The 23908-nt window shown below is 38.0% G+C and overlaps 3 protein-coding genes across 9 annotated transcripts in view; 2 read left to right on the top strand and 1 right to left on the bottom strand.

Moving 5' to 3' along the window:
- Positions 1–1599, top strand: part of CEP295 (centrosomal protein 295) — a 48294-nt gene extending 46695 nt beyond the window's left edge. For all 4 annotated transcript variants that reach the window (XM_082629646.1, XM_082629644.1, XM_082629645.1 and 1 more), the window contains 6 exons: positions 258–398; positions 654–747; positions 876–1040; positions 1114–1213; positions 1294–1393; positions 1478–1599. In XM_082629646.1, the coding sequence (XP_082485772.1) occupies positions 258–398; positions 654–747; positions 876–1040; positions 1114–1213; positions 1294–1393; positions 1478–1516 (639 nt within the window). In that variant the 3' untranslated portion in view covers positions 1517–1599. The remainder of the gene's footprint in view (positions 1–257; positions 399–653; positions 748–875; positions 1041–1113; positions 1214–1293; positions 1394–1477) is intronic.
- Positions 1526–12532, bottom strand: TAF1D (TATA-box binding protein associated factor, RNA polymerase I subunit D). The gene is given in 11 exon segments (XM_082629653.1): positions 1526–1670; positions 1915–1946; positions 2379–2904; positions 3195–3912; positions 4139–7617; positions 7619–7732; positions 8123–8180; positions 8522–8697; positions 9537–9915; positions 10679–10842; positions 12451–12532. Coding segments are annotated over 6 exon segments (828 nt in total). The 5' UTR covers positions 10738–10842; positions 12451–12532; the 3' UTR covers positions 1526–1670; positions 1915–1946; positions 2379–2904; positions 3195–3912; positions 4139–7575.
- Positions 12533–12614: 82 nt separating this feature from the next.
- The window catches only part of LOC309809006 (ester hydrolase C11orf54 homolog), a 28729-nt gene continuing 17435 nt past the window's right edge, over positions 12615–23908 (top strand). The window contains exons 1-3 of one of the 4 annotated variants that reach the window (XM_082629649.1): positions 12681–12705; positions 14830–14919; positions 18788–18849. In XM_082629649.1, coding sequence (XP_082485775.1) covers positions 18795–18849 — 55 coding nt within the window. In that variant the 5' untranslated portion in view covers positions 12681–12705; positions 14830–14919; positions 18788–18794. Of the gene's footprint in view, positions 12706–12786; positions 12909–14829; positions 14920–18759; positions 18850–23908 lie in introns of those variants that run through there. The other 3 variants (XM_082629651.1, XM_082629650.1, XM_082629652.1) reach the window with 3 other exon arrangements.

Below are 23908 nucleotides of genomic sequence, written 5' to 3'. Positions count from 1 at the left end.
TTGTGGTCTCGCAGCATTCAGCTGCAGCCCAATGGCCATTCAGATAGGTAAGGGACACACACTCTGCAGTTCTGCACAGCTCCCAGTCAGTCAGCAGGCACTTGGCTCTGTAACCCACGGAGTAATTTGTCTTCCTCCAGTATCCCTAGTTGAAGAACCTGTTGTTCTTCCTCCATAATATACGTATTTTTCACATTCTGGGTGTTTTTGAGGCTATGATTTTTGAATACTGTTTGCCTTTTAATTTTACTGTACAGGAGACAGAATGTGGCCATGGTATAATGGAAGAACCAGAACTTACACTGATAAGCAACAGTGATATCAGTATTGCTGAAATGGATTTTGCAAACTTAACTCTAGAAGAAAAGAGAGAAAATGAGGCAAAGAGCTGTTTTCAGGTAAATTTCATAGCTCTCATTTTATACAGCAACCCATAGTTGAGAATTAGGGAATAGAAAAGGATAGTTTTACTTAGCTTTCTACATGGCATTTCTTCTTACATTAGAATCGTTGTACGAATGTGCTCACAGTGGACAAGCTGACAACTGAACTTTCTAGAAAGGCAGTTCCAAAAGACCTAGGGTTTAGAATGGGTAAAGTTTAGAACCTTTACTGTGAATCTGTACAGTGAGGTATGACTTTCTCGCAATTAGGTGAGTGAATTTCTGCCTCTTCTATCAGAAACACAAAACTCAGATTGTCCAGCTGCATCAGAACATCCTGTGGAGAAACCAGCTGTGTGTGCAGGTATGTATGCCCTGAGCATCAGATTAGTGAGTGAGCCCAGGGGCCAGTGGGGTTCCCCCTACTTGAGCAGAAACCCCACTCGTTTGTATACTGCTGACAAATAGCCTCAATTTTTTTTTTTTAAACAGAAACGCTTTCAAAGTTTACAGCTACTCCAGGAAGCTTACAAGAAGCATTTATAAAAAGAAAAAAAGCATTTATGGAGAGATCCTTACAGAGACAGAAAGAAATAAGGAATAAAATTCGTGTCTCTGGAAGTTCTCAAACCAAAATAGTAAAGGAGAAACCTACAGGTATACTCTCCACATCAGTTTTCAAAGAGAATCTGGCATTACATATATATTAAATGACTTGTTCTCCACTCAGGTTCATTTGTCAGTCACCTAAAGGGTGTGAACAAGGTTAGAGTGTCTCTTCCTGAAGACAGAAAGACTGCACAAGCCCATATGCACCAAAGGGCTCTAAGGTATGTATGTGGATATATGAAGATACATGAATTCACATAGCTTAAGCGTCTGTCTTTAATTCCATATAAATTTCTTACAGATTATACCATCAGTTACCTGAAGTGAAAAAGCAAAAGGAAGAGAAAGCAAAGCAAGATGCATATGCCCAAAACAGAGCAAGGGCAAAAGAATTTCATAAGGTGAGCAGCCACTGCCCCCCCCAATTTTTCATGTCTAAGGCACATCATATCTACAACTGATAAATGTTATTATTCCCTCTACAGAAAACATTAGAGAAACTTCGAGCCAAAAATATATGCTGACTCTCCGCACAAAGTGTAAAGGGTTTTTTTTTATTATGTGCAACACAAAGTTATTTAAGTCAATAAATTTTTAAGGAATTTCACACGGTCTGATTCTTTCCACTGCCAATCACCTTAGTTCCTCCAAACTCATAATCTTCAAGATAAAATAGCCCTAAAGAAGAGAGTAGACATTGGTTAAAGTTGGGAGATATTTATATTTATTTTTACTTTCCCACATCACTAATCATGGGTATGAGTGTCTTGTATCTCCATCCGGAAAACATAGCACTATCAAGTTACTATTATATCCAGTGGAGAACTCAGTCTTTGGTCACAGCGTAAAGAGCTCCTGGATTTGGTCCCATCAGCCCTCTTTGAAATGACCTATAAAATTATTTTCTTTAATGTGTACATACCTTTCAAAAAGAAGTTATCATGTGAGTCAGCCCTGTATAACAAATATAAAGATAAGGGTCCATTTTCCGAGATGCTCATGTAAAATTCTGAAGCCAGCCTCCCCTCCTTTAGTAACTGTAATAAACTAAAAGCCCAGGATTAAACAAAGAACTCCAGCAATCTAGGCACTGTTCAATATAATAGTCACTACCCATGTATCGGTATTGTAAAATCTAATTAGAAAAAATGGCCTGTGTTCTATCTATACTGGAACAGTGCTGACCTAGGCAATGGAAATACAAGTAAATAATAAAATGTTCCCAACAGGCTGAATGCTACAAAGTAGCAGAAATAAAACCTAGTGGGAAACTTTTTTTTATGGTCATGTCCACAGCAAATGAGAAACTGCATTCTAAAAGCCTTGGTAATGACCATTAAAACCTGACAAATAATTTGGTGTGGTAAAATAAAAAAAATTACTTACCACAATTCTTTTAGTTAGGCTTCTTCGATCGCCAATAAAATATGGACACACTTCAAAATTCCCCACCTACAGAAAACGACTGTAATGGCAACTGGGACTGATTAGGTTCCATTTTCATTCATACCTAAATTTAGCTGATTGTTTCCAAACATGCATGTTTCAGGCAACTTTCATCTTAGTGCTTTCATGTTTTAAAATATAGCTTTATGTAAGATGGATGTTCAGAAAGGCTATTTTCATTCAGCCCATTCAGAGCAGTTGAACATTTTGCCCATCATCATGACATCATACATCACTGGTCAATAGTAGAACAACTAATGGCCTTTTTAACGTCATTATAGTCTTTTTCACTAAATACAGGGGAAAAAATGAAATGAAAATCATACCTGTAATCTTTGGGATCCAACTTCCTCAAGCGATTTACTTTAGGACCCTAGAAATTAAATATAGCAAGTACGTTGCTATTTATCCCTTCATCTTTTCTAATACTGAAAAGCCTTGTTATATCCAATTTTTACTCATGAGCCTAGCAAAAAAAAAAAAAAAAAATGTTGCAGGTCTCATTGTCACCACTGCAATGAAATTACTGTGATGGAAGCAAAACCTGTGTTCTCAATGTAGCCACATTAACAATTTATGGGCACCATGAACAACAGTGCCCATTTTCAATAGTATGAGGCTTTATAAACATTCCTCTCAAGCTTATATATACACTGTGCAAAAGGCTTCTGCACTTGTATAGAAGTTCTGCTGTTTTGCTAACAATGCTATCAATGAAGGAAAGCTACCAGAAGCAACAGAAATAGAAAGCCTTACATGTTTAGGGTCAGGAGGTGGATCTGCCTGGTTCTGAATTTGACACCCTACAAAAACAGTATTAGTTACTATTGAAGACGGTCAAACTGAACAGTATGAGAAACTATCGGAATACTGTATCAGTAGAAATACCAGGTCTAACATGCACAAAGCCAAGAAAACCAACGATGCCAAATACTGAATTTATATTGCACTGTCCTTTGAACACCCAGTAGGAACAAACTGCTGAATGTAGATACCATGCAGTGCAATTATGACTGAACCAGAAAAACGCCTCAACCTCAAGTTTGTAATGTTACTATCTGAGAAATATTATCTTCACACATCTCTAAAAATTTAAGTTCTTGTAACATGTTAATTTGTCATTCCAACGAGACAACTACCTTAACTCCATTTTTAACTATAAACCTAGCCATTGCTACCTTTACCCTCTCTATACCTATAGAACTTACATAGGAAACTATCCAATTATACATATTTACATGTCAGTGCTGTCTCTTCATTTTCTTCCAATTCTGTAAACACAAATATTACAGCAGTATTTTGGGCCAAAATCCTGATAATTGTTTTATACCTAATTAACTAGCAGTCACAACAGTAATGGAATGCTATACTCAAAATTTACATTCTTTTCAGAACTTCTGAATCCTTAATTTGAATAGAAATTAAATATTCCACTTACCTCTAAAAATGTATTAGGTTCAAATCATATTCACTCCTGCAGATAAAATATCAAAAGATGGATACCATACTCATGTGATTAAAAAACCTCAATATATAACTTAAAATATTTAGCTACTAATAAGCATACTCAGCTCTATCAGAATTAAGTTTTAGTTCATGTCTGTATCATTCAGCAGTTGAACGGTTAAATTCATCATCTGAACTGGAATGGTACCACCCCCACCCCCGCACAAATAACACTGTCACTGATTAAAACTTACCTAAGCCACCACACCCTAGAACAGTACAGATCATTGGGACATGCCAATACCTAAGATAAAAAGTTTGTTAGGTTTTTCATAGTTTACTTGGCAGCTCTGTCTTGTAGTTCTTTCCCACAGATCTAACAGGTAGTTCTATGAGTAAAGGAAACCACACAGTTAATCTATGAGGCGTTTCCAACGATGTAGGTTTATAGAAAAAGCCCCATCGGGATAGACCTCAACCACTGCTTACTTCTTAAAAAATATAAACAAGTCCACAAGAGAACAATTATTTGAAAGAGCTCCAGTCTTAGATGAGTTCAAAACTGTGCATTAACAATCAGACATCACAAAGGATGTTCAAGAAATTTAAGGAAATCATCCCATGAATGAATCACATGGTAGGTGTTTTAACAATGCTTAGAAAAGATAGCATTATACTAACAGATAAAAATATGCAAGTACTTATTAGCTATTATACATGAACCAAACAAAGGAAGAGTTCCACATAAAAATTTAAGCTTGATTTTAAGAACTTCCTTACTGCAATTTTGCCTATGCAATTCCCAGATTACCGCAAAATTTTTACTTTAACTGAATTTTTGCCTTAATTTAAGAACTGTATAAAGCATTTTCTCATTAGTTGATATCAATTATAAAAATACAGAAAAATGTTAATGTGGCTGATGTTCTGACCATTGGGGAATCGTTGAAGACAAATTGGGTATATTTAATTAAACTTTTTATCATTCAGATTCATGAAATTTTGTGTCCTGTGTAGTCATTTCTAGCATTGTACTTTTAAACCTTCTACCTCATTTTAGATTATGCATTCATTAAAAATGCTGTAGGGACTTCCCTGGGGTACAGTGGTTAGGACTCCTCGCTTCCACTGCAGGTAGCACGGGTTCGATCCCTGGTCTGGGAACTCAGATCTGCAAGCTACTCGGTGCAGCCAAAAATAAAAGAATGCACTGGCCAAACAAGTGTATGAAAAATATATCCCTTTTGCAAATCTAAATAACAAAGGTCAGATTAAATCAAAATTATAATCTATTAAATTATTCAGCATATTAACATGCATAACATTAAATAATTTTTAGGAGCAACATTTCATCTCATTTAGGCCATGAGGTTTTCAAGAAAAAAGTTATTTGGGAATTCTTCACATCGTGTGAGGGTGAATTAATAGCAGAACATCAATTTTGGTAAACCAAAATTTGGAGGGAAGGAAGAACTTGGAAACATACGACGTGTTTAGTAAACACGTTCAGTCCAGATGTAATGAAGTATAGAGAGTAGCGCCATGGCCAGAAAATTTAAATAAATAAAAATAAAACTACTGGATAGTACAATTCAATAACAAAAAAAACCACCCAATCAAAAAATTGGCCTAAGACCTAAATAGACATTTCTCCAAAGGCATACACATAGGCACATGAAAAGATGCTCATCATTGCTGATTATCAGAAATGCAAATATAATGAAGTACTACCTCACACCAGTAAGAATGGCCATCATCAAAAAGTCTACAAATAATACATGCTGGAGAGGGTGTTGGAGAAAAAGGAACACCCCGCTACACCGTTGGTGGGAATGTAAACTGGTACAGCCAGTATGGAAAACAGTATGGTGGTTCCTCAGACTGAAAACAGAGCTACCATATGATCTAGCAATCCCACTCCTGGGCATATATCCAAAGAAAAACATGGTTTGAGAGGATACATGCATTGCAACGCTGTTTACAGTAGCCAGGACATGGAAGCAACCTAAATGTCCATCAAGAGATGGATAAAGATGTGGTACGTGCACACATACACACAAACACTGGATTACTCAGCCATGAAAAACCATGAAATAATGCCATCTGCAGCAACATGGATGGACCTAGAGATTATCATACTAAGCAAAGTCAGTCAGAAATAGAAATACAAATACCATAGGATGTCACTTCTATGTGGAATCTAAAACCACACAAATGAACACATCTATGAAACAAGCAGCCTCAGACATAGAGAACAGACTTGTGGTTGCCAAGGAGAGAGATGTGGGGGAAGGATGGACTGGGAGTCTGGGACTAGCAGATGCAAACTACTTATATATATAGTAGAGATAAACAAGGTCTTAGTACATAGCACAGGGAACTATATTCAATATCCTGTGATAGATCATAATAGAAATATATGTATAACTGAGTCTCTGCACAGCAGGAACTAATATTGTAGATCAACTATACTTCAATAAACTTTAAAAAAATATTGTATAGGGGTGCAGGGAGATTAAAATGTTGTGTATGCTTGAAGCAGGAATATCCAAGATTCTGACTATAATTGCCTAGTTTATAGTTCTGGGACCCTTTCCTTCAAGCGAAGTGAAACTGGCACAATGTCGATCCTGAGATTCATTTTCTGAAATTACATTATGAACAGAAATTTAAAATTGGCAAAAATGCCTTTCAATAATGAAACCTATGGAGGTTTTAAAGTCTGACAATTTATCACATTTACACAAATTGGACCCAAACTCACCTAAAGTATAAGACATACCTTTTTAAATTATCCAGACACTCTGCTCAAGATAAAAGCCTAAAAAGAGAAGCCATCTTTGTTTCATGTCAATGTTAAAATTAGAGTACTAAATCAATACAGCTGATAATTTAAAAGATTAAGATATGAGGGAAATTATCAGCTCTATAGTCCTGGAAGCAATCTTTATATTTATCAATACACCCCCATCACTTGACTCTCTTAGTATCATGTTCCTTCTTATCTGTATCAAAACTCATACTGAACAATGAGTTCTGGGTTGCAAAAGAGGATTTATTTTTGCACCCGTCTAGAAGTCTTTGTCCACAAATTAAACAAAAACAAACACAAGTGCTATGGTAAAATGCAGTATATAGAGTGGCATAATCTGCAACATACAGTGGTGATGAAAATGATAGTTGAAATATTATAGGTAGTTAGGAAACGAAAATATTAAGTTCTTATTACAGTAATAGGCATTTCACACTAAATTTCTCTGAAAAAAATAAAAATGGAGTTGCAGGTACTCTAAGGAGGGTGGCTGGCTGTCAGTCATTAGTGATTATTGCAACTAAGATTTTCTTTTCAGGATTACAATCTTATTTCTTTGATTCAAAGGTCAAATGGCACCTTTAAGTTCTCTTACCCAGAAATACACCACCATATGCAAAAACAGTAGGATGTTGTTTATTTTTTTGGAAAGTGATTATCTCTGCTGTAACAGCCTCAATGTTTTTTCTACATAATCTCACTGTTTTAATTATTTTTCTTATAATTACTACTTCAGGAGTTTTATAAATTTGTTTATTTTTATTTTCTTACAGGTTCTTTTTTATCATAAGGCTGGCATATGTATTCACATTTATCATCTTTTCTTTCTATAAAGTTCGTTTTTCTCTATTCTGTTTACCTTGTCTGGTAGTCATAATCCTATCTATTTTCAGGCCATTCTGTCCTCTGTCCAGTGTTTTTTGGATTTTGATGCTCTCTTTTTAGGCAATGCAGCTTCTTCAGTATATTCCTCTTGTTCCAAATGTACATTCTTCTTCTTTGGTAATTCAGAACTTATTATGAAATAATTATCCTCCTGCATAAGAAGTAACAATACTAAGCAATAACTGAAACTTTACCGCATTAGTAATTACATATAACTAAACTCTAGGTTACTTAAAATAACCTGGATATTACATCTGGATGTTAAAAATCCAAATTAACTTCTGCTGATTTTCTCATCTGATATCCTAGTAGCAACACCACACATGAAAACTTACAACAGTATTGTTTTTACTGATATAGTATTGATAATTCATGTTCTCACCAATTATCCATAAAATTCTTATTTTTATTCTTGCATTTCCTGCACCAAGGGCATTGAACCTTTCAAAACTTAAATACAGACAGTAACACAACAGGATAAAATTATCCCTTTGTCAACAGCTATCCTCCCAAAATGAAGTGGGATAAAATTGTCACTTACCACCAATTTAATATCACATTCATCATGTTCAAGATTTGTTGCCATCTCCTCCTCTGCTCTGCAATATTAAAAGCATATCACTCAATGTATATGTGTAATTGATTCAACTTTGTTATAAAGCATAAACACACCATTGTAAAGCAATTATACTCCAATAGAGTTTAAAAGTGTATCACTCAGATGACAAATCTTTTATAACCCAATGAGTAGTATACTGTCATGACATACAACTGAAAACAGGAATATCAGTCAAGTCTATTAATATTTTATCCATGCTCACATCATTACTAAATCAAAGTATAAACAAACTGATAGCATACAGAGCAACATTAAAATTTAAAAGCACTTAATCTTATAAAACCTATGTCCAAAATTATTCCAATCCATGATACAACTTACGCTGACTCTTCAATAGGAGAGATAGATCCATCATCATCCAAGTATCTGTATCTACGACTATCAAGGTCTTCTTTTTCTAAATCTTCACCAACATTCATCTGTTTCAAGGATTCCTTGAGATGGTATTCATACTTCAGTTTTTCAAGGTAGTTAAAAAATCCTCTTGCCACTGCTTGCTATGTACCAGAAACACCATATTTTAAGTCAAAAAAAATTTTCTTCCACTCAGCAAATGCCTATGTTCCAAAATGACAAGGATGCCCATAACAAGAAGGTCCTTAGTGATCTTGATTTAACTACTCTGCCATATGGAGATCACATGTATCAATTCACTGTTCTACCTAGCTATCAAAGTTAGTACCAAGAAAAACAAGCACAAATCTTGTATCATTTGGGCATTACTTAAGACATTTTTTAATGCAGAGAACTGTCTATTTTAATCACCTTAAAACATAAAGAGGTTAATGAGTATTAATCCTTTCCAATAAATCAGATTCTAGAACAAGTGACTACAAATTATGCTATCACTTATCTCAAATATTTCAGTCTACTGCTAAGTACTGACGTTATTTGTCTGGTAATTCTGTCTGGCTTATTTGTCTGGTAATTCTGTCAGAAATTGAAATATCTGAACAAAATGAAATCTACTAAAGCCACTGAACATGAAAGGCAGGTGTGGGTTTCACTTCGGTTACTATAAAACAACTGGCCATTTGAGTTTTAGGAATGATGTTTACAGCCCTGACAGGGTAAGATCGAGATATAAAATCAGCCTTAGAGCACTTCATATACAGGTACATTCACCCAGTGTTACCAGTGCAAGATTCCACCCAGAAGTCTAAGTGAACTTTGAGCTGAAGGAGGGGGGTGGCATTTAAGCAGCAGTATAGTCAGTATAGAGAAGTATTATAAAAGTTGAAGACTGTATGTTCCAGGTACATCTAAATTCTAAAAGCGACCAACAACTCATTTCATACATTTTAAGCTATGTGCATCAGCATATATAAAGACTCACCTCAAAGGTTAAAATTTTTCTCCAAGGTAATGGTTTTCTTCCATTTTCTGATTCTAAAAATGGGAAGCCAGGTCCTTTGTCTTTAAATTGTTTCTTATTTATTTGTGAGCTTCTAGTGTTTCTCCTTCCTTTTGGTCTTCCCCTTGATCTTCCCGTTGGCTTGTATTTCCTCTTTTTACGTTTCTTTTTTTTGAATCTTTCAAAAATAGCTTTTAAAGTCAATGGTCTTGGCTCTATAGATGAGTCACTAGATGAATCTCTTGCTTGAGTACTTTCAGGTGTGTGAACAAATTTTCTAATAGGGTTTCTTTGCCTCGTTTTAGGTGGGATAGGAACACACTGAGTTTTAAATAAGCTGCTACCAGAGGAAGAGTTATCACTAGAAAACAGGGAAAGATTAATTATACCCTCTTATATTACTGAGTGTTTATTACCAGGTAATATACTTTTCTTTTACAAATCAAAGCAGAAAAACATGCTCAAAGTAATTTTTTAAAAGATGGGCTCAGTACTAGCCAATCACTTAGCTCTGACCACTCTACCACAAGTGGCCCATAATGCCATGTGCCATAGCACTTAGCCAAAAAATCGTCTTCCTTTATGTAAGTTCCACAAAGGCAGCCTCGTTCACTGCTAGAGGCTAAACTAAGACAAAGCCTCCTCTAAATAAAACAAGAGTATCCTAGTGGAGAGATGTAGTGAGTATACTAGAAATGCTCGTTTTCCCAGTGAGATCAACAAAGATTAGGACTAGATACCTCTCATCATATACATAAGCCAGCAACCCTGATAATGTGGAATATAAGAACAAGTTGATTTTAAAACAAGATTCCCTACTAATATCCATTTTCTTCTTATAAAATGAGGATGATTTAATCAGGAAGATACCAGTTTGGCCCGGAGAATATACTCCTGTTTCCCTGAGTTAACAATGTGTCCCACGATTATAAGTAGTTAAAACTTCAAAGGCCTGTGCAAACCAGGTTTTCCTTTTCTGTTCTAATGCGTGAAAATTACCATTACCACCACTCATTATCTACAGTGATTTATGCTTTGCCGGTAATTCAAATACAGTATAATTACCATCTAGTCTCTTTTCCAGAAAAATCTGGTGATTGTTATTTTTTAAAAAAAGCACTTACCTTTGATTCTCAATTTCCACAGCTGAGTCTGATGCCGTTGCACAGTTGAGAGAATCCATTCCTGGTATGTGTTCTCCAAGCCCCTCTCCAATTTGTTGTCGACTGTCCTTTGATTTAAACAGATTTCTGACCGAATAAAATTCAGTAAATGTGATGCTGTTTCCCTGAATAAATGCAAACAGCTAGTATCAGAGTAACGAAAATGTTGATGTAGTTGTGACAATTATGTAAATTACACATAAATTAAGGCAAAATCACATACAAGGCCTTTAATATTTTCATGTAGGAACTGTCATTTCAGGTCAATCCTAAAATCTAGAGATTTTATTCACAGGTTCTATCTTTCAGTTTTGCCTCCTTAATCTATCCAATGGAAGGTTCCAGAAGAGTACTGTAATTTCCAATGGAAGTATCAAACAGCTTTCCACAACAGTAAAAAATGTAATTTTACCCTTAGCCATATAGCAATTACAATGAAGAGTATCAATGTTCAACTAACGGCCAAAAAGCCATTTTTCAACAGCAGTTGGGAACTAGTACGAAAATCTTTTGCATACAAAGCCAGAAGGCGGAGTATGGCCTCAGTATACCTGGGAAAATAATCAGCAGGACTTAACTACCTCTATCCAAACTCCTGGTCTGGAATTTGCTGTTATGGGTATTAATTTAAAGTTCTGAATTCTCAAACTTTTCGATGAAAAGCTTACAGATAAAAAAAAAAAAAGACAAAGGGCACTGTTGTAATCTCCTAGATACATTACAATAGTTTGGACAAAATAAAAAAAAAAAGATAATGTCTAATTTTACTTTTCCATCTCCCTTATCGGGGATGCCATCATTCTTCCTATTTGTATATTGTTCTTAGTCTTTAGCATTCCTGGTAATGACAAATGAGCAACGATGATAGAAATCCTACAAGAACAATATACTTCAAACACAGGAAACCAGTGAGGTCACAGAGATCTGATTCGCAAAATATCCAATGGACTCCTGGTAATTTCATGGTATGTTTTATCGTAGTTTTCTAAAATGCAAAATCTAATAAGTCACGAAATAACTGCCCAAAAAGAAATTCAACAAGTGGCTCCAATGGCACTGATGGTATACCTGAGATTTAAAAAAATAATAAATCAGAGCGCATTAACAAAATTAAAGTTGACTCAAAACCTTTTTTCGGAAACTAGAAAGCATTCCTATTCCGCGATTCTGCGAGGAGGAGCACATGGCGATGGTGCCCTTCACTGGCTCTAACAATTCCCCTTCAGCACTCTGTGCGATTTTGGGGCGAGCGTCTCCAGGAAGCGCCTAACCTCGTGCAAGGAGAACGGCGTCAGCAATGGTTACCTCGCACTTAACCCCTATTAATTAAGAAAATGTGTATTGTCTGTACCACCTTTTAACATCTACATGCGAGATAACGGACCACGCTCACGCCATAATCGTGTACTGCGGGCCGCAGTAGAGCCACTAGGCCCGAAGTCCACAAAAACCACGAGCCCTCCGCCCTCGGGGGCTGACTTCCGCGGCTGGACCCCGGCACGCCACGCAGGGGCCTGGGAAAAGCTACAAGAGGAAACCCTCCCCCGCCCACAAGGCACGGAAGCCCCCGTCCTCTTTCCTACCCGTCGAGAGGGCAGACAGCTTGCACCAACCAGCGCCGGCTCGGCATGGGCCTCAGCTGCGTACCAGATACCCGCCACCCCTCCCTAGGAAGTCCGCATTCAGCAACCTCCGGACCGCCCCAGCAATCCAACAAGCTAAGAACCACCTACCTCCACCACCGCGCTGCAAAAAAGGGAAGGCTGGCTGCGCGCCCCAACTAATAGTGAGGCCGAAGTCTCGCGATAACAATTTGACTCCAGGAAGAAAGTGAGAGGTGGAAAATGGCGACCCGCGGGGCGCCATTTTGATCTCGGTGAGGGGAGGAGCGATTTCGAGCGGGCGGGGTCTGATCTCCGGGATCCAGAGGAGGCGGAGTTGACTGAGGCAAGATCGGGTTTCAGGTGTAGGCTTCCCTCACCGATTAGGTAAGTGGAGTAGACAAGAATGTTTCGGCAAACTACAAGAAATAAATTGTGGGGTCAGGTGAACGGAATGACTGTGAACTGCAAGGAAACAGGCACTCCACCTGCTTTGCTTCCAGTGGTCTCGCCTTGGCTGAGCTGTCCTCTGACTTCCCAAAATCTGATCTCGAGTGTGTGTGGGAGTGTACGTGTGTTTACGATGCCAGGTGTGTTTTGTCATATTATGTCTACTTTTGCCTTCAGAAATCTCCTCTGCGTTAAACTGTAAGACGATCATGCTTTGACCGAGACTCAAAATGTGTAACCTTTGTACTGGAAGCCAGTGTTACCCCGTAGTACATCCAGGTCCCCTCTCCCCTTCGGACTTTTGTTAACTACTCTTTCACTCAGAGCTAAGTGGCAGGCTCCCAGGGGTTGGTTAACATATCACAAGAGATACCAGCGGCGAATTTTTTTGTTTGTTTTCTCCCTTAGTTCCCTGAATGATTAATGAATGTTAAGATAAAAGTTTAAACTAGTTTAATTTTGGTATTTTGGGGTTTTTTTTCCCCAAAGTAGTTACAGAAAGGAATGAGCTGGCTTGATTTCTCCACTTTCAGACCTCTTGTATCATATGATAAAACCAGGAAAGCCGTCTAGTCTTAATCTGTGGTTAGTGTCATCTTCGGATTGGTCAGACCTGGAGGGTAATATAGCCTCTTTACTCAATTTTGCTCTAAATGTTGAACAATTCCAGGCACAGACAGTCTAGTCTTCTAGGCATTATGAAGTACCGTAAGCTCCAGAACAGGGATTGCATGTCTTATTCACTGCCATGTTCCATAACATGCCTGCCTGTGTAATTTGTAGTCTCAGTACGAAATGAAAATGCAGGGCCACTTGTTCAAAACGCAGGGAGAAAGTGCCATTAAAGGTACTAAAATATAAGCTGTCTCTTTCTGTAGTATCTCTTTCCACTTGTCATGATGTTTTAATTAATAGCATTAATTTGCTATTATTAATTAGTAATGACATTAATCATTCTATTTTATTGAGTTATTAATTAATCACTAATTGTACTATTATTAATTAATAGCATTAATTTGCTATTTATTGTCAAGTAAAGAAAAATTGAGTTTAACTCATTAGCATGAGATTTACCACTCTATATTCTGCAATACCAGTTTTAAATACAAACATAAGAACATTTAGCTTATACGCAGAATTACTGAAATTTCACAATTCGTACTATGTAGGCATGTGTATTTTGTTCTTACCAGAACACTGCATACTGCACAAAACTAGCACCCCTGTATTTATTTTACTTCTCCATGTGTGCACATTCTACCGACACTATGGAATCCAGGGAATTTGAGTCTCCCTTGACTGTGCATCCACCAGCATTCTATGCTCACAGGACTTAAACGCTTTTTGTGAATGGGAAGCAAGGAGTGGTGGTAGACATGCACATAGACCCTCTCTCCTCTGATCCCAAGCATGTTCCATTGTCCTATCTATCTTAAAAGTTCAAATATAAAGTTAAGAATTTTAAAAAATATTTATTTTATTTATTTATTTGTCTGCACCAGGTCTTAGTTGCGGCACATGGGGTCTTCATTGTGGCATGCAGGCTCTTAGTTATGGCATGCGGGATCTAGTTCCCTGACCAGGGATTGAACCTGGGACCCGTGCATTGGGAGCGTGCAGTCTTAACCACTGGACCACCAGGGAAGTCCCTAAAGTTAAGAATTTAAAGATGGTGGCAATGGAACAGAAACCACGTGCTATTCTGAGCACATGGTCCTGTGTAGCTTCACTAGTTGCACATCCATGAAGCCAGCCATGTCCCAGAGCCTTATGAGTCTGGAATATCATAAATGTTCAATAAAAAAAACTAAGGCTGGGCTTCCCTGGTGGCGCAGTGGTTGAGAGTCCGCCTGCTGATGCAGGGGACACGGGTTCGTACCCCGGTCCGGGAGGATCCCACATGGCGCGGCTGGGCCCGTGAGCCATGGCCGCTGAGCCTGCGCGTCCAGGGCCTGTGCTCCGCAATGGGAGAGGCCACAACAGTGAGAGGCCCGCGTACTGCAAAAAAAAAAAAAAAAAAAAAAAAAAACTAAGGCTGAACTGGTATCCATTGTATGCTAGGTACTTGGAAGACAAATATGAGAAATACAGTCCTGTCTTCAAAGAGATCACAGTCTAAGGGACAGAAACAAAGCAAACAGATGACCACAGGTATACTGAGTGCTATAAGGTTGCTCTATACAGACTTTCCCTTATTGTGAACTGAATTGTATCATTCCCTCACCAGTTAATGGCAAGGTATAATGTGATGAGTTCTGGGTTTACAGTGGGCTAGATTTGATTTTGAATTGTTTCTGCCACTTAATAGCTGAGTGATCTGGAGTAAATAATATATTCTCTCTGCCCTATTTCCTCTTGTAAAATGAGAAGGATAATATGTCGTTGTGTGAGGTTTTGAAGGAATGTCTGTAAGGTGTCTAACATACTGTCTGGTTTACAGAATGCAGTTTGTCAATAGTTATCGGCCATAGTTGGTCTACCCCTTTAGGCATTGCCTCTGCAGCTCCATTTATCCTTCTGCCTCCTATCTTCCATTCTTCCCTTCTCTAGACCCTACTTCTGGGCCACTGACTCCCAGCAGTGGAATCTGGAGAGTAAATGTTGTTTGCCTCCATTTGGCCCAAAGCTGTCCTCCTAGAGCGACTCTGGATTTGTATTAGAACTTTTCTAACCCTTTTCTCTCATCACTCCAACTCCAACCTCCTCTTCCCTATCTCTCACTCACACAGAAACACACTTATACACACTACCACGCTGCCTTCTGGGCTTTTGGCTTGCATTTCTGAACCAGTTATTCAGGCTGTAGCTTCCTAGGGTTGGAATTTGTTTCTGTTTTGGTGGGGAAAGAAAACAAAAACCTGACCTTTGAAAGATAGTAAAGGGTGTAAAATTAGTGATGCAGGAGATATAGATGGGCCGCAGGCTGAGCTGCTGAAATCTGTCCTATGTGGGCAGCTACTCCAAGATAAGATAATGCCAGGAGCTGGGAGGAGCTGAGTCCCACCCAGAAAAAAGATAGAGACCACATATTTCTCATTCTCAAGGTCAAGGAGATCTTCCCAACTATACAGGTGCAGAAAGGCTGGGGGTGTGGGGAAGAGAGGGGGCACCACCCCATAGTAGGTGATGTCAACCTTCCTATAGGTCTCTGCATTAAGAGATGTGCGCACATACAGGGGAGAACCCTGAGTTATACCAAATACGGACTCAGAGCCAGGCAAAGCAAGAAGACATTGGCCAGAGGAAACCCGCAAGAAATGCCCCATATAAGTGATTTAAACTACCACGAAGACGCAACTCTCTTAGTCCACCCATGTGTGTCTATTCCCACGTACTTTTTTCCCTCCTAATAAACACTTTACTTGTTTCACTACTTTCCATCTCTTTCTTGAAATTAATTTTTACAAATAAGACAAGCCAGGGGCCTTGTCACTAGCCACTGGCCCTCGTGGTGTAGTGGCTAGGATTCAGAGCTCTCACTGCCGTGGCCTGACTTTGCTGGGGAAAGAGATCTCGCTTCAAGCCGCTGCAGGCCGAGGCCACCTGAGATCATTAGGATTGTATTTAATTTAAACTTGAGTCTTTATTATTCCTACTGTAAGTAGAAATATCTAGAGTGCTTTTATTATCTTTATTTTAAATAAACATGGTATTCACTGAGCAGATTTTTACGTGTTCTTAATTAGTACTTGCTGGTTTCTAATAAAGAAAATATAAGATGATGGGCCTTCCCTCATGGTCCAGTGGTTAAGACTCCACGCTAACACTACGGGGGGCACGGGTTCCACCCCTGTTCTGGAAACTAGGATTCTGCATGCCTCGCAGAGTGGACAAAAAAAAAAAAAAAAAAGAAAAAGAAAGAAAGAAAATATAAGATGTCAACATTTGGAAAATCTAGGTGAAGCATATATGAGATTATTTGTATGTATTTTCTGTCCATCTGAAATTATTTCAAAAAAGTTAAAATGGCTCATTCCTAAACAACTATAGCTTATCCAATTCGAAAATATATTTTCGGGAATTCCCTGGCCATCCAATGGTTAGGACTCCGTGCTTTGCTTTCACTGCCGAGGGCCAGGGTTTGATCCCTGGTCAGGGAACTAATATCCTGCAAGCCGCAGTGCGCAGCCAAAAAAAAGAAAATATATTTGAGATCATCTAAATATGATTATATAGGGTTTGGGGCCCATTATGAACACTTTACATTTTCTTTGGGAGACCAAATTATGCATATTAAGTAAATAAAGGGTAATAATGTATTATTTGATAAAGTACTAAAGAAATGTCAGGTCTTAAATATATGTTTGTGAAGGATGTGTTATTTGATATTATCATCAAAATTAGAAATCCAGTATCTAAGAAAACTGTGAATCTTTGGAAAATTTAAAAAAAAATTTTTTTGGAAGAGTATTTCAAGTGATGTTGAAGGACCATCTTTCACTTACTAAGTAATGGTATATCAGAGATTATTCACATTAATGAGGTATTTCATTAACAATTTTAATGAGAACTCCAACAGTGTTCTTAGAAACAGCCTTAACAGTTTTGTCTTTATTCCTTGTTGTGATTGGCCTCCAGTGGGATTCCCCACCCACCTCATATTACTTTCGTTTGTTTGGGTTTTTTTGCCTGCATTTTATTTAACTCTCTGCTTGCACACCTCATCACCTGTACACTTGAGGTAAGATACTAATCTCTGTGCATATATGTCTACTTTTTGTAAAATATATTTAGCATATACTTTTTAAAAATCAAATTATAATTGGTTAGGTTATCAGAATAATTGGATATTGAAGCTGTTTACCAAGAAAATATGTTTATTTGTAAATGAAATAATTTGAATTTCAAAAGCTAATAATTTGTAGAAGTTTCCATTTCTCTTAGTAATTTAAATTTTCTCTTGTAAAAGTGATAGTTTAAGAAACTTGTTTAACTTTTAGCCTAAATGTCAAATATAGAATAGAAAACACATGTAAATGATCTATTATAGAATTACCTGAGCATCCTGTACTGTTATCTACAACCATTTAAATACTTATTCATAAACCTTAATAACTACCTTTGCTTCAGGATCTATATTCCTTAAATCAACCATTAGAAAGCTGCATGTTCAATCCAGATACATGACTGAAGAAAATGAATCATGTGCCCTCTTGGTTTGGTATTCCTCTTGTCTATTTTAAATGTCAGCTATTTAAGGTATTAGTATTAAAAGACGTTACTTGGACATTTCTCACTTGGAATATTAAATACAAGAAGTTATGGTTGCCTTTCTGTGAGGACACCTAAATGCCCTTTTGCCCTCTTTATATAACTGAACTCTTTCAATTCCAGAGCAGCAGCTGTTCATGCTTGGTGCACTGCGATAATTAGCCTACAATTGCTTTATTTTGTACATCCTCATGAAACCTCAAAACTCAGATTGGGACTTGAGCCCATGGGCTGAGACTTGACCCCAGCCAAAACTCAGATTGGGACTTGAACACACTGTCCTTTAATTGAGATCACACACTCAGGACTTAACAAACTCAGGTTCTTTATGTCTCATCACAGAAAGAATTCAGTGAGAGACAAAGTGATAGGTAAGAAGTGGATTTTTTTAGAGAGACACACTCCATAGACAGAATGCGGTCCATCTCAAAAGGTGAGATGGCCTTGGGAGAAACACACTCCACAGAGTGTGGGACATCTCGGGTGAGAGGCCCCAAAATATGGGGTAGTTAGTTTTTATGGACTGGGTAATTTCATAGGCTAACAAGTGGGAGGATTATTCCAGCTATTTGGGGGAAGGGGCAGAGAATTCCAGGAATTGGGCCACTGCCCACTTTTGGCCTTTTATGGTCATGGTACCTGTGGGTGTGTCATTTAGATGCTAATGCATTACAATGAGCATATAATGAGGCTCAAGTTCTACTGGAAGTCTGCCATCTTGGACCTAGTTGGTTCTAACCAATTTTTGTGTCCCCCAACGGCTATGTCATTCTTTTAAAGGTTGTGTACTGCCCCCTTCCTGCTTCAGAAAGAAGATGTCTTGTGCTGAGTATTCTTTTCATGTGCCAAGTCTAGAGGAGCTTGTTGGAGGTAAATGCAAAACTGAGTTTTTTTAATTATCCTAAGGAAAAAAATTTAAAAATAAAAACATTCTAAGATAAGCTTTATGCAATAGTACTTTCGATACAGAACTAATTTTCCTTTTCTGTATTTGTTCTGTACTGTTTTTATTGCGAGAGTCCAAAATTCTGCCCCTCAAAAAAAATCTAAATTCACAATTCAAAGATTCTTGATGAGATACGAACTTTACAGAATGAAAATGAATATGGTAATCCACGATTTAAATATGTGTGGTGCCCAAAGGGTTCTACAATATTGCTTTATTAACTTTTTTTTTAACATCTTTATTGGAGTATAACTGCTTTAGTGTTGTGTTAGTTTCTGCTGTATACCAACTGAATCAGCTATATGCAAACATATATCCCCATATCCCCTCCCTCTTGCATCTGCCTCCCACCTGCCTTATTCCACCCCTCTGGGTGCTCGCAAACCACGAGCTAATCTCCCTGTGCCATGCAGCTGCTTCCCACTAGCTATCTATTTAACATCTGGTCCTGTATATATGTCAATGCTGCTGTTTTACTTCGTCCCAGCTTACCCTCCCCCCTCCCCGTGTCCTCAAGTCCATTCTCTACATCTGCGTCTTTATTCCTGTCCTGCCACTAGGTTCTTCAGAACCTTTTTTTTTTTTTTTTTAGATTCCATACATATGTGTTAGCATATAGTATTTGTTTTCCTCTTTCTGACTTACTTCACTCTGTATGACAGTCTGTAGGTCCATCCACCTCACTACAAATACTCAATTTCATTTCCTTTTATGGCTGAATAATATTCCATTGTATATATGTGCCACATCTTCTTTACCCATTCATCTGTCGATGGACACTTAGGTTGCCTCCATGTCCTGGCTATTGTAAATAGTGCTGCAGTGAACATTGTGGTACATGACTGTTTTTTTTGTTTTTTGTTTTTTTTTGCGATACGCGGGCCTCTCACTGTTGTGGCCTCTCCCGTTGCAGAGCACAGGCTCCGGATGTGCAGGCTCAGCAGCCATGGCTCACGGGCCTAGCCACTCTGAGGCATGTGGGATCTTCCCGGACCGGGGCACGAACCCGTGTCCCCTGCATCGGCAGGTGGACTCTTAACCTCTGCACACCAGGGAAGCCCCATGACTGTTTTTGAATTACAGTTTTGTCATGGTATATGCCCAGTAGTGGGATTGCTGGGTCATATGGTAGTTCTATTTTTAGTTTTTTAAGGAACCTCCATACTGTTCTCCATAGTGGCTGTACCAATTTACATTCCCACCAATAGTGCAGGAGGGTTTCCTTTTCTCCACAACCTCTCCAGCATTTATTGTTTGTAGATTTTTTGATGATGGGCATTCTGACTGGTGTGAGATGATACCTCATTGTAGTTTTGATATACATTTCTCTAATGATTAGTGATGTTAAGCATCCTTTCATGTGTTTGTTGGCAATCTGTATATCTTCTTTGGAGAAATATCTGTTTAGGTCTTTTGCCCATTTTTGAATTGGGTTTTTTGTTTTTTTGATATTAAGCTGCATGAGCTGCTTGTATATTTTGGAGATTAATCTTTTGTCAGTTGCTTCATTTGCAAGTACTTTCTCTGATTCTGAGTGTTGTCTTTTCATCTTTTTGTATTGTTTCCTTTGCTGTACAAAAGCTTATAACTTTCATTAGATCCCATTTCTTTATTTTTGTTTTTATTTCCATTTCTTTAGGAGGTGGGTCAAAAGGGATCTTGCTGTAATTTATGTCATAGAGTGTTCTGCCTATGTTTTCCTCTAAGAGTTTTATGCTCTCTGGCCTTACATTTAGGTCTCTAATCCATTTTGAATTTATTTTTGTGTATGGTGTTAGGGAGTGTTCTAATTTCATTCTTTTACATGAAGCTGTCCAGTTTTCCCAGCACCACTTATTGAAGAGACTGTCTTTTCTCCATTGTATACTCTTGCCCCCTTTATCAAAGATAAGGTGACCATATATGCATGGGTTTATTGCTGGGCTTTCTATCCGGTTCCACTGATGTATATTTCTGTTTTTGTGCCAGTACCATATTGTCCTGATTACTATAGCTTTGTAGTATAGTCTGATGTCAGGGAGCATGATTCCTCCAGCTCCATTTTTCTCAGTATTGCTTTGGCTATTCAGGGTCTTTTATAGTTCCATACAAATTGTGAACTTTTCTGTTTGTTCTAGTTCTGTGAAAAATGCCATTGGTAGTTTGATAGGGATTGCATTGAATCTGTAGATTGCTTTGGGGAGTAGAGTCATTTTCACTATGTTGATTCTTCCAATCCAAGAACATGGTATATCTCTCCATCTGTTGGTATCATCTTTAATTTCTTTCATCAGTGTCTTATAGTTTTCTGCATACAGGTCTTTTGTTTCCTTAGGTAGGTTTATTCCTAGGTATTTTATTCCTTTTGTTGCAGTGGTAAATGGGAGTGTTTCTTTAATTTCTATTTCAGAGTTTTCATCATTAGTGTATAGGAATGAAAGAGATTTCTGTGCATTAATTTTGTACCCTGCTACTTTACCAAATTCATTGATTAGCTCTAGTAGTTTTCTGGTAGCATCTTTAGGATTCTCTATGTATAGTATCATGTCATCTGCAAACAGTGACAGTTTTACTTCTTCTCTTCTGATTTGGATTCCTTTTATTTATTTTCTTCTCTGATTGCTGTGGCTAAAACTTCCAAAACTATGTTGAATATTATTGGTGAGAGTGGGAAAACTTGTCTTGTTCCTGATCTTAGAGGAAATGGTTTCAGTTTCCTGAAACCATGGTTTCACCATTGAGAACGATGTTGGCTGTGGCTTTGTCATATATGGCCTTTATTATGTTGAGATAGGTTTCTTCTATGGCTACTTTCTCGAGAGTTTTTAGCATAAGTGGGTGTTTTATTTTGTCAGAAGCTTTTTCTGCATATGTTGAGATGATCATATGGTTTTTATCCTTCAATTTGTTAATATGGTGTATCACATTGATTGATTTGTGTATATTGAAGAATCCTTGCATTCCTGGGATAAACCCCACATGATCATGGTGTATGACCCTTTTAATGTGCTGTTGGATTCTGTTTGCTAGTATTTTGTTGAGGATTCTTTTTTTTTTTTTTTTTTTTTTTTTTTTTTTTCTTTTTGCGGTATGCGGGCCTCTCACTGTTGTGGCCTCTCCCGTTGCGGAGCACAGGCTCCGGATGCGCAGGCCCAGCGGCCATGGCTCACGGGCCCAGCCGCTCCGCGGCATATGGGATCCTCCCAGACCGGGGCACGAACCCGTATCCCCTGCATCGGCAGGCGGACTCTCAACCACTGCGCCACCAGGGAGGCCCTGTTGAGGATTCTTGCATCTATGTTCATCAGAAATATTGGCCCATAATTTCTTTTTTTTTTTTTTTTTTTTTTTTTTGCAGTACGCGGGCCTCTCACTGTTGTGGCCTCTCCCATTGCGGAGCACAGGCTCTGGACGTGCAGGCTCAGCGGCCATGGCTCACGGGCCCAGCCGCTCCGCGGCATGTGGGATCTTCCCAGACCGGGGCACGAACCCGTGTCCCCTGCATCGGCAGGCGGACTCTCAACCACTGCGCCACCAGGGAAGCCCCATAATTTCTTTTGTTGTGACATCTTTCTCTGGTTTTGGTATCAGGGTGATGGTGGCCTTGTAGAATGAGTTTGGGAGTGTTCCTCCCTCTGCTATATTTTGGAAGAGTTTGAGAAGGATAGGTGTTAGCTCTTGTCTAAATGTTTGATAGAATTCGCCTGTGAAGCCATCTGGTCCTGGGCTTTTGTTTGTTGGAAGATTTTTAATCACAGTTTCAATTTCAATGCTTGTGATTGGTCTGTTTATATTTTCTATTTCTTCCTGGTTCAGTCTCAGAAGGTTGTGCATTTCTAAGAATTTGTCCATTTCTTCCAGGTTTTCCATTGTATTGGCATATAGTTGCTTGTAGTAATCTCTCATGATCCTTTGCATTTCTGCAGTGTCAGTTGTTACTTCTCCTTTTTCATTTCTAATTCTATTGATTTGAGTCTTCTCCCTTTTTTTTCTTGTTGATTCCATTTTATTTATCTTGTCAAAGAACCAGCTCTTAGTTTTATTGATCTTTTCTATCATTTCCTTCATTTCTTTTTCATTTATTTCTGATCTGATCTTTATAATTTCTTTCCTTCTGCTAACTTTGGGTGTTTTTTGTTCTCTCTCTATTGCTTTAGGTATAAGGTTAGGTTGTTTATTTGAGATTTTTCTTGTTTTCTGAGGTAGGATTGTATTCCTATAAACTTCCCTCTTAGAACTGTTTTTGCTGCATTGCATAGGTTTTGGATCATTGTGTTTTGTCATTTGTTTCTAGGTATTTTTTGATTTCCTCTTTGATTTCTTCAGTGATCTCTTGGTTACTTCGTAGTGTATTGTTTAGCCTCCATGTGTTTGTATTTTTTACAGTTTTTTTTCCTGTAATTGATATCTAGTCTCATAGCATTGTGGTCGGAAAAGATACTTGATATGATTTCAATTTTCTTAAATTTACCAAGGCTTGATTTGTGACCCAAGATATGATCTATCCTGGAGAATGTTTCATGCGCACTTGAGATGAAAGTGTATTCTGTTGATTTTGGATGGAATGTCCTATAAATATCAATTAAGTCCATCTTGTTTAATGTGTCATTTAAAGCTTGTGTTTCCTTATTTATTTTCATTTTGGATGATCTGTCCATTGGTAAAAGTGGGGTGTTAAAGTTCCCTACTGTGATTGTGTTACTGGCAATTTCCCCTTTTATGGCTGTTAGTATTTGCCTTATGTATTGAGTGCTCCTATGTTGGGTGCATAAATATTTACAGTTGTTATATCTTCTTGTTGGATTGATCCCTTGATCATTACGTAAGTGTCCTTCTTTGTCTCTTGTAATAGTCTTTATTTTAAAGTCTATTTTGTCTGATATGAGAATTGCTACTCCAGCTTTCTTTTGATTTCCATTTGCATGGAATATCTTTTTCCATCCCCTCACTTTCAGTCTGTATGTGTCCCTAGGTCTGAAGTGGGTCTCTTGTAGACATCATATG

This window comes from Mesoplodon mirus (assembly GCF_964341445.2).
Source record: "Mesoplodon mirus genome assembly, chromosome: 7".
In the NCBI taxonomy this organism is placed as follows: domain Eukaryota; kingdom Metazoa; phylum Chordata; class Mammalia; order Artiodactyla; family Ziphiidae; genus Mesoplodon; species Mesoplodon mirus.
This window is presented reverse-complemented; position numbering and strand designations above follow the sequence as displayed.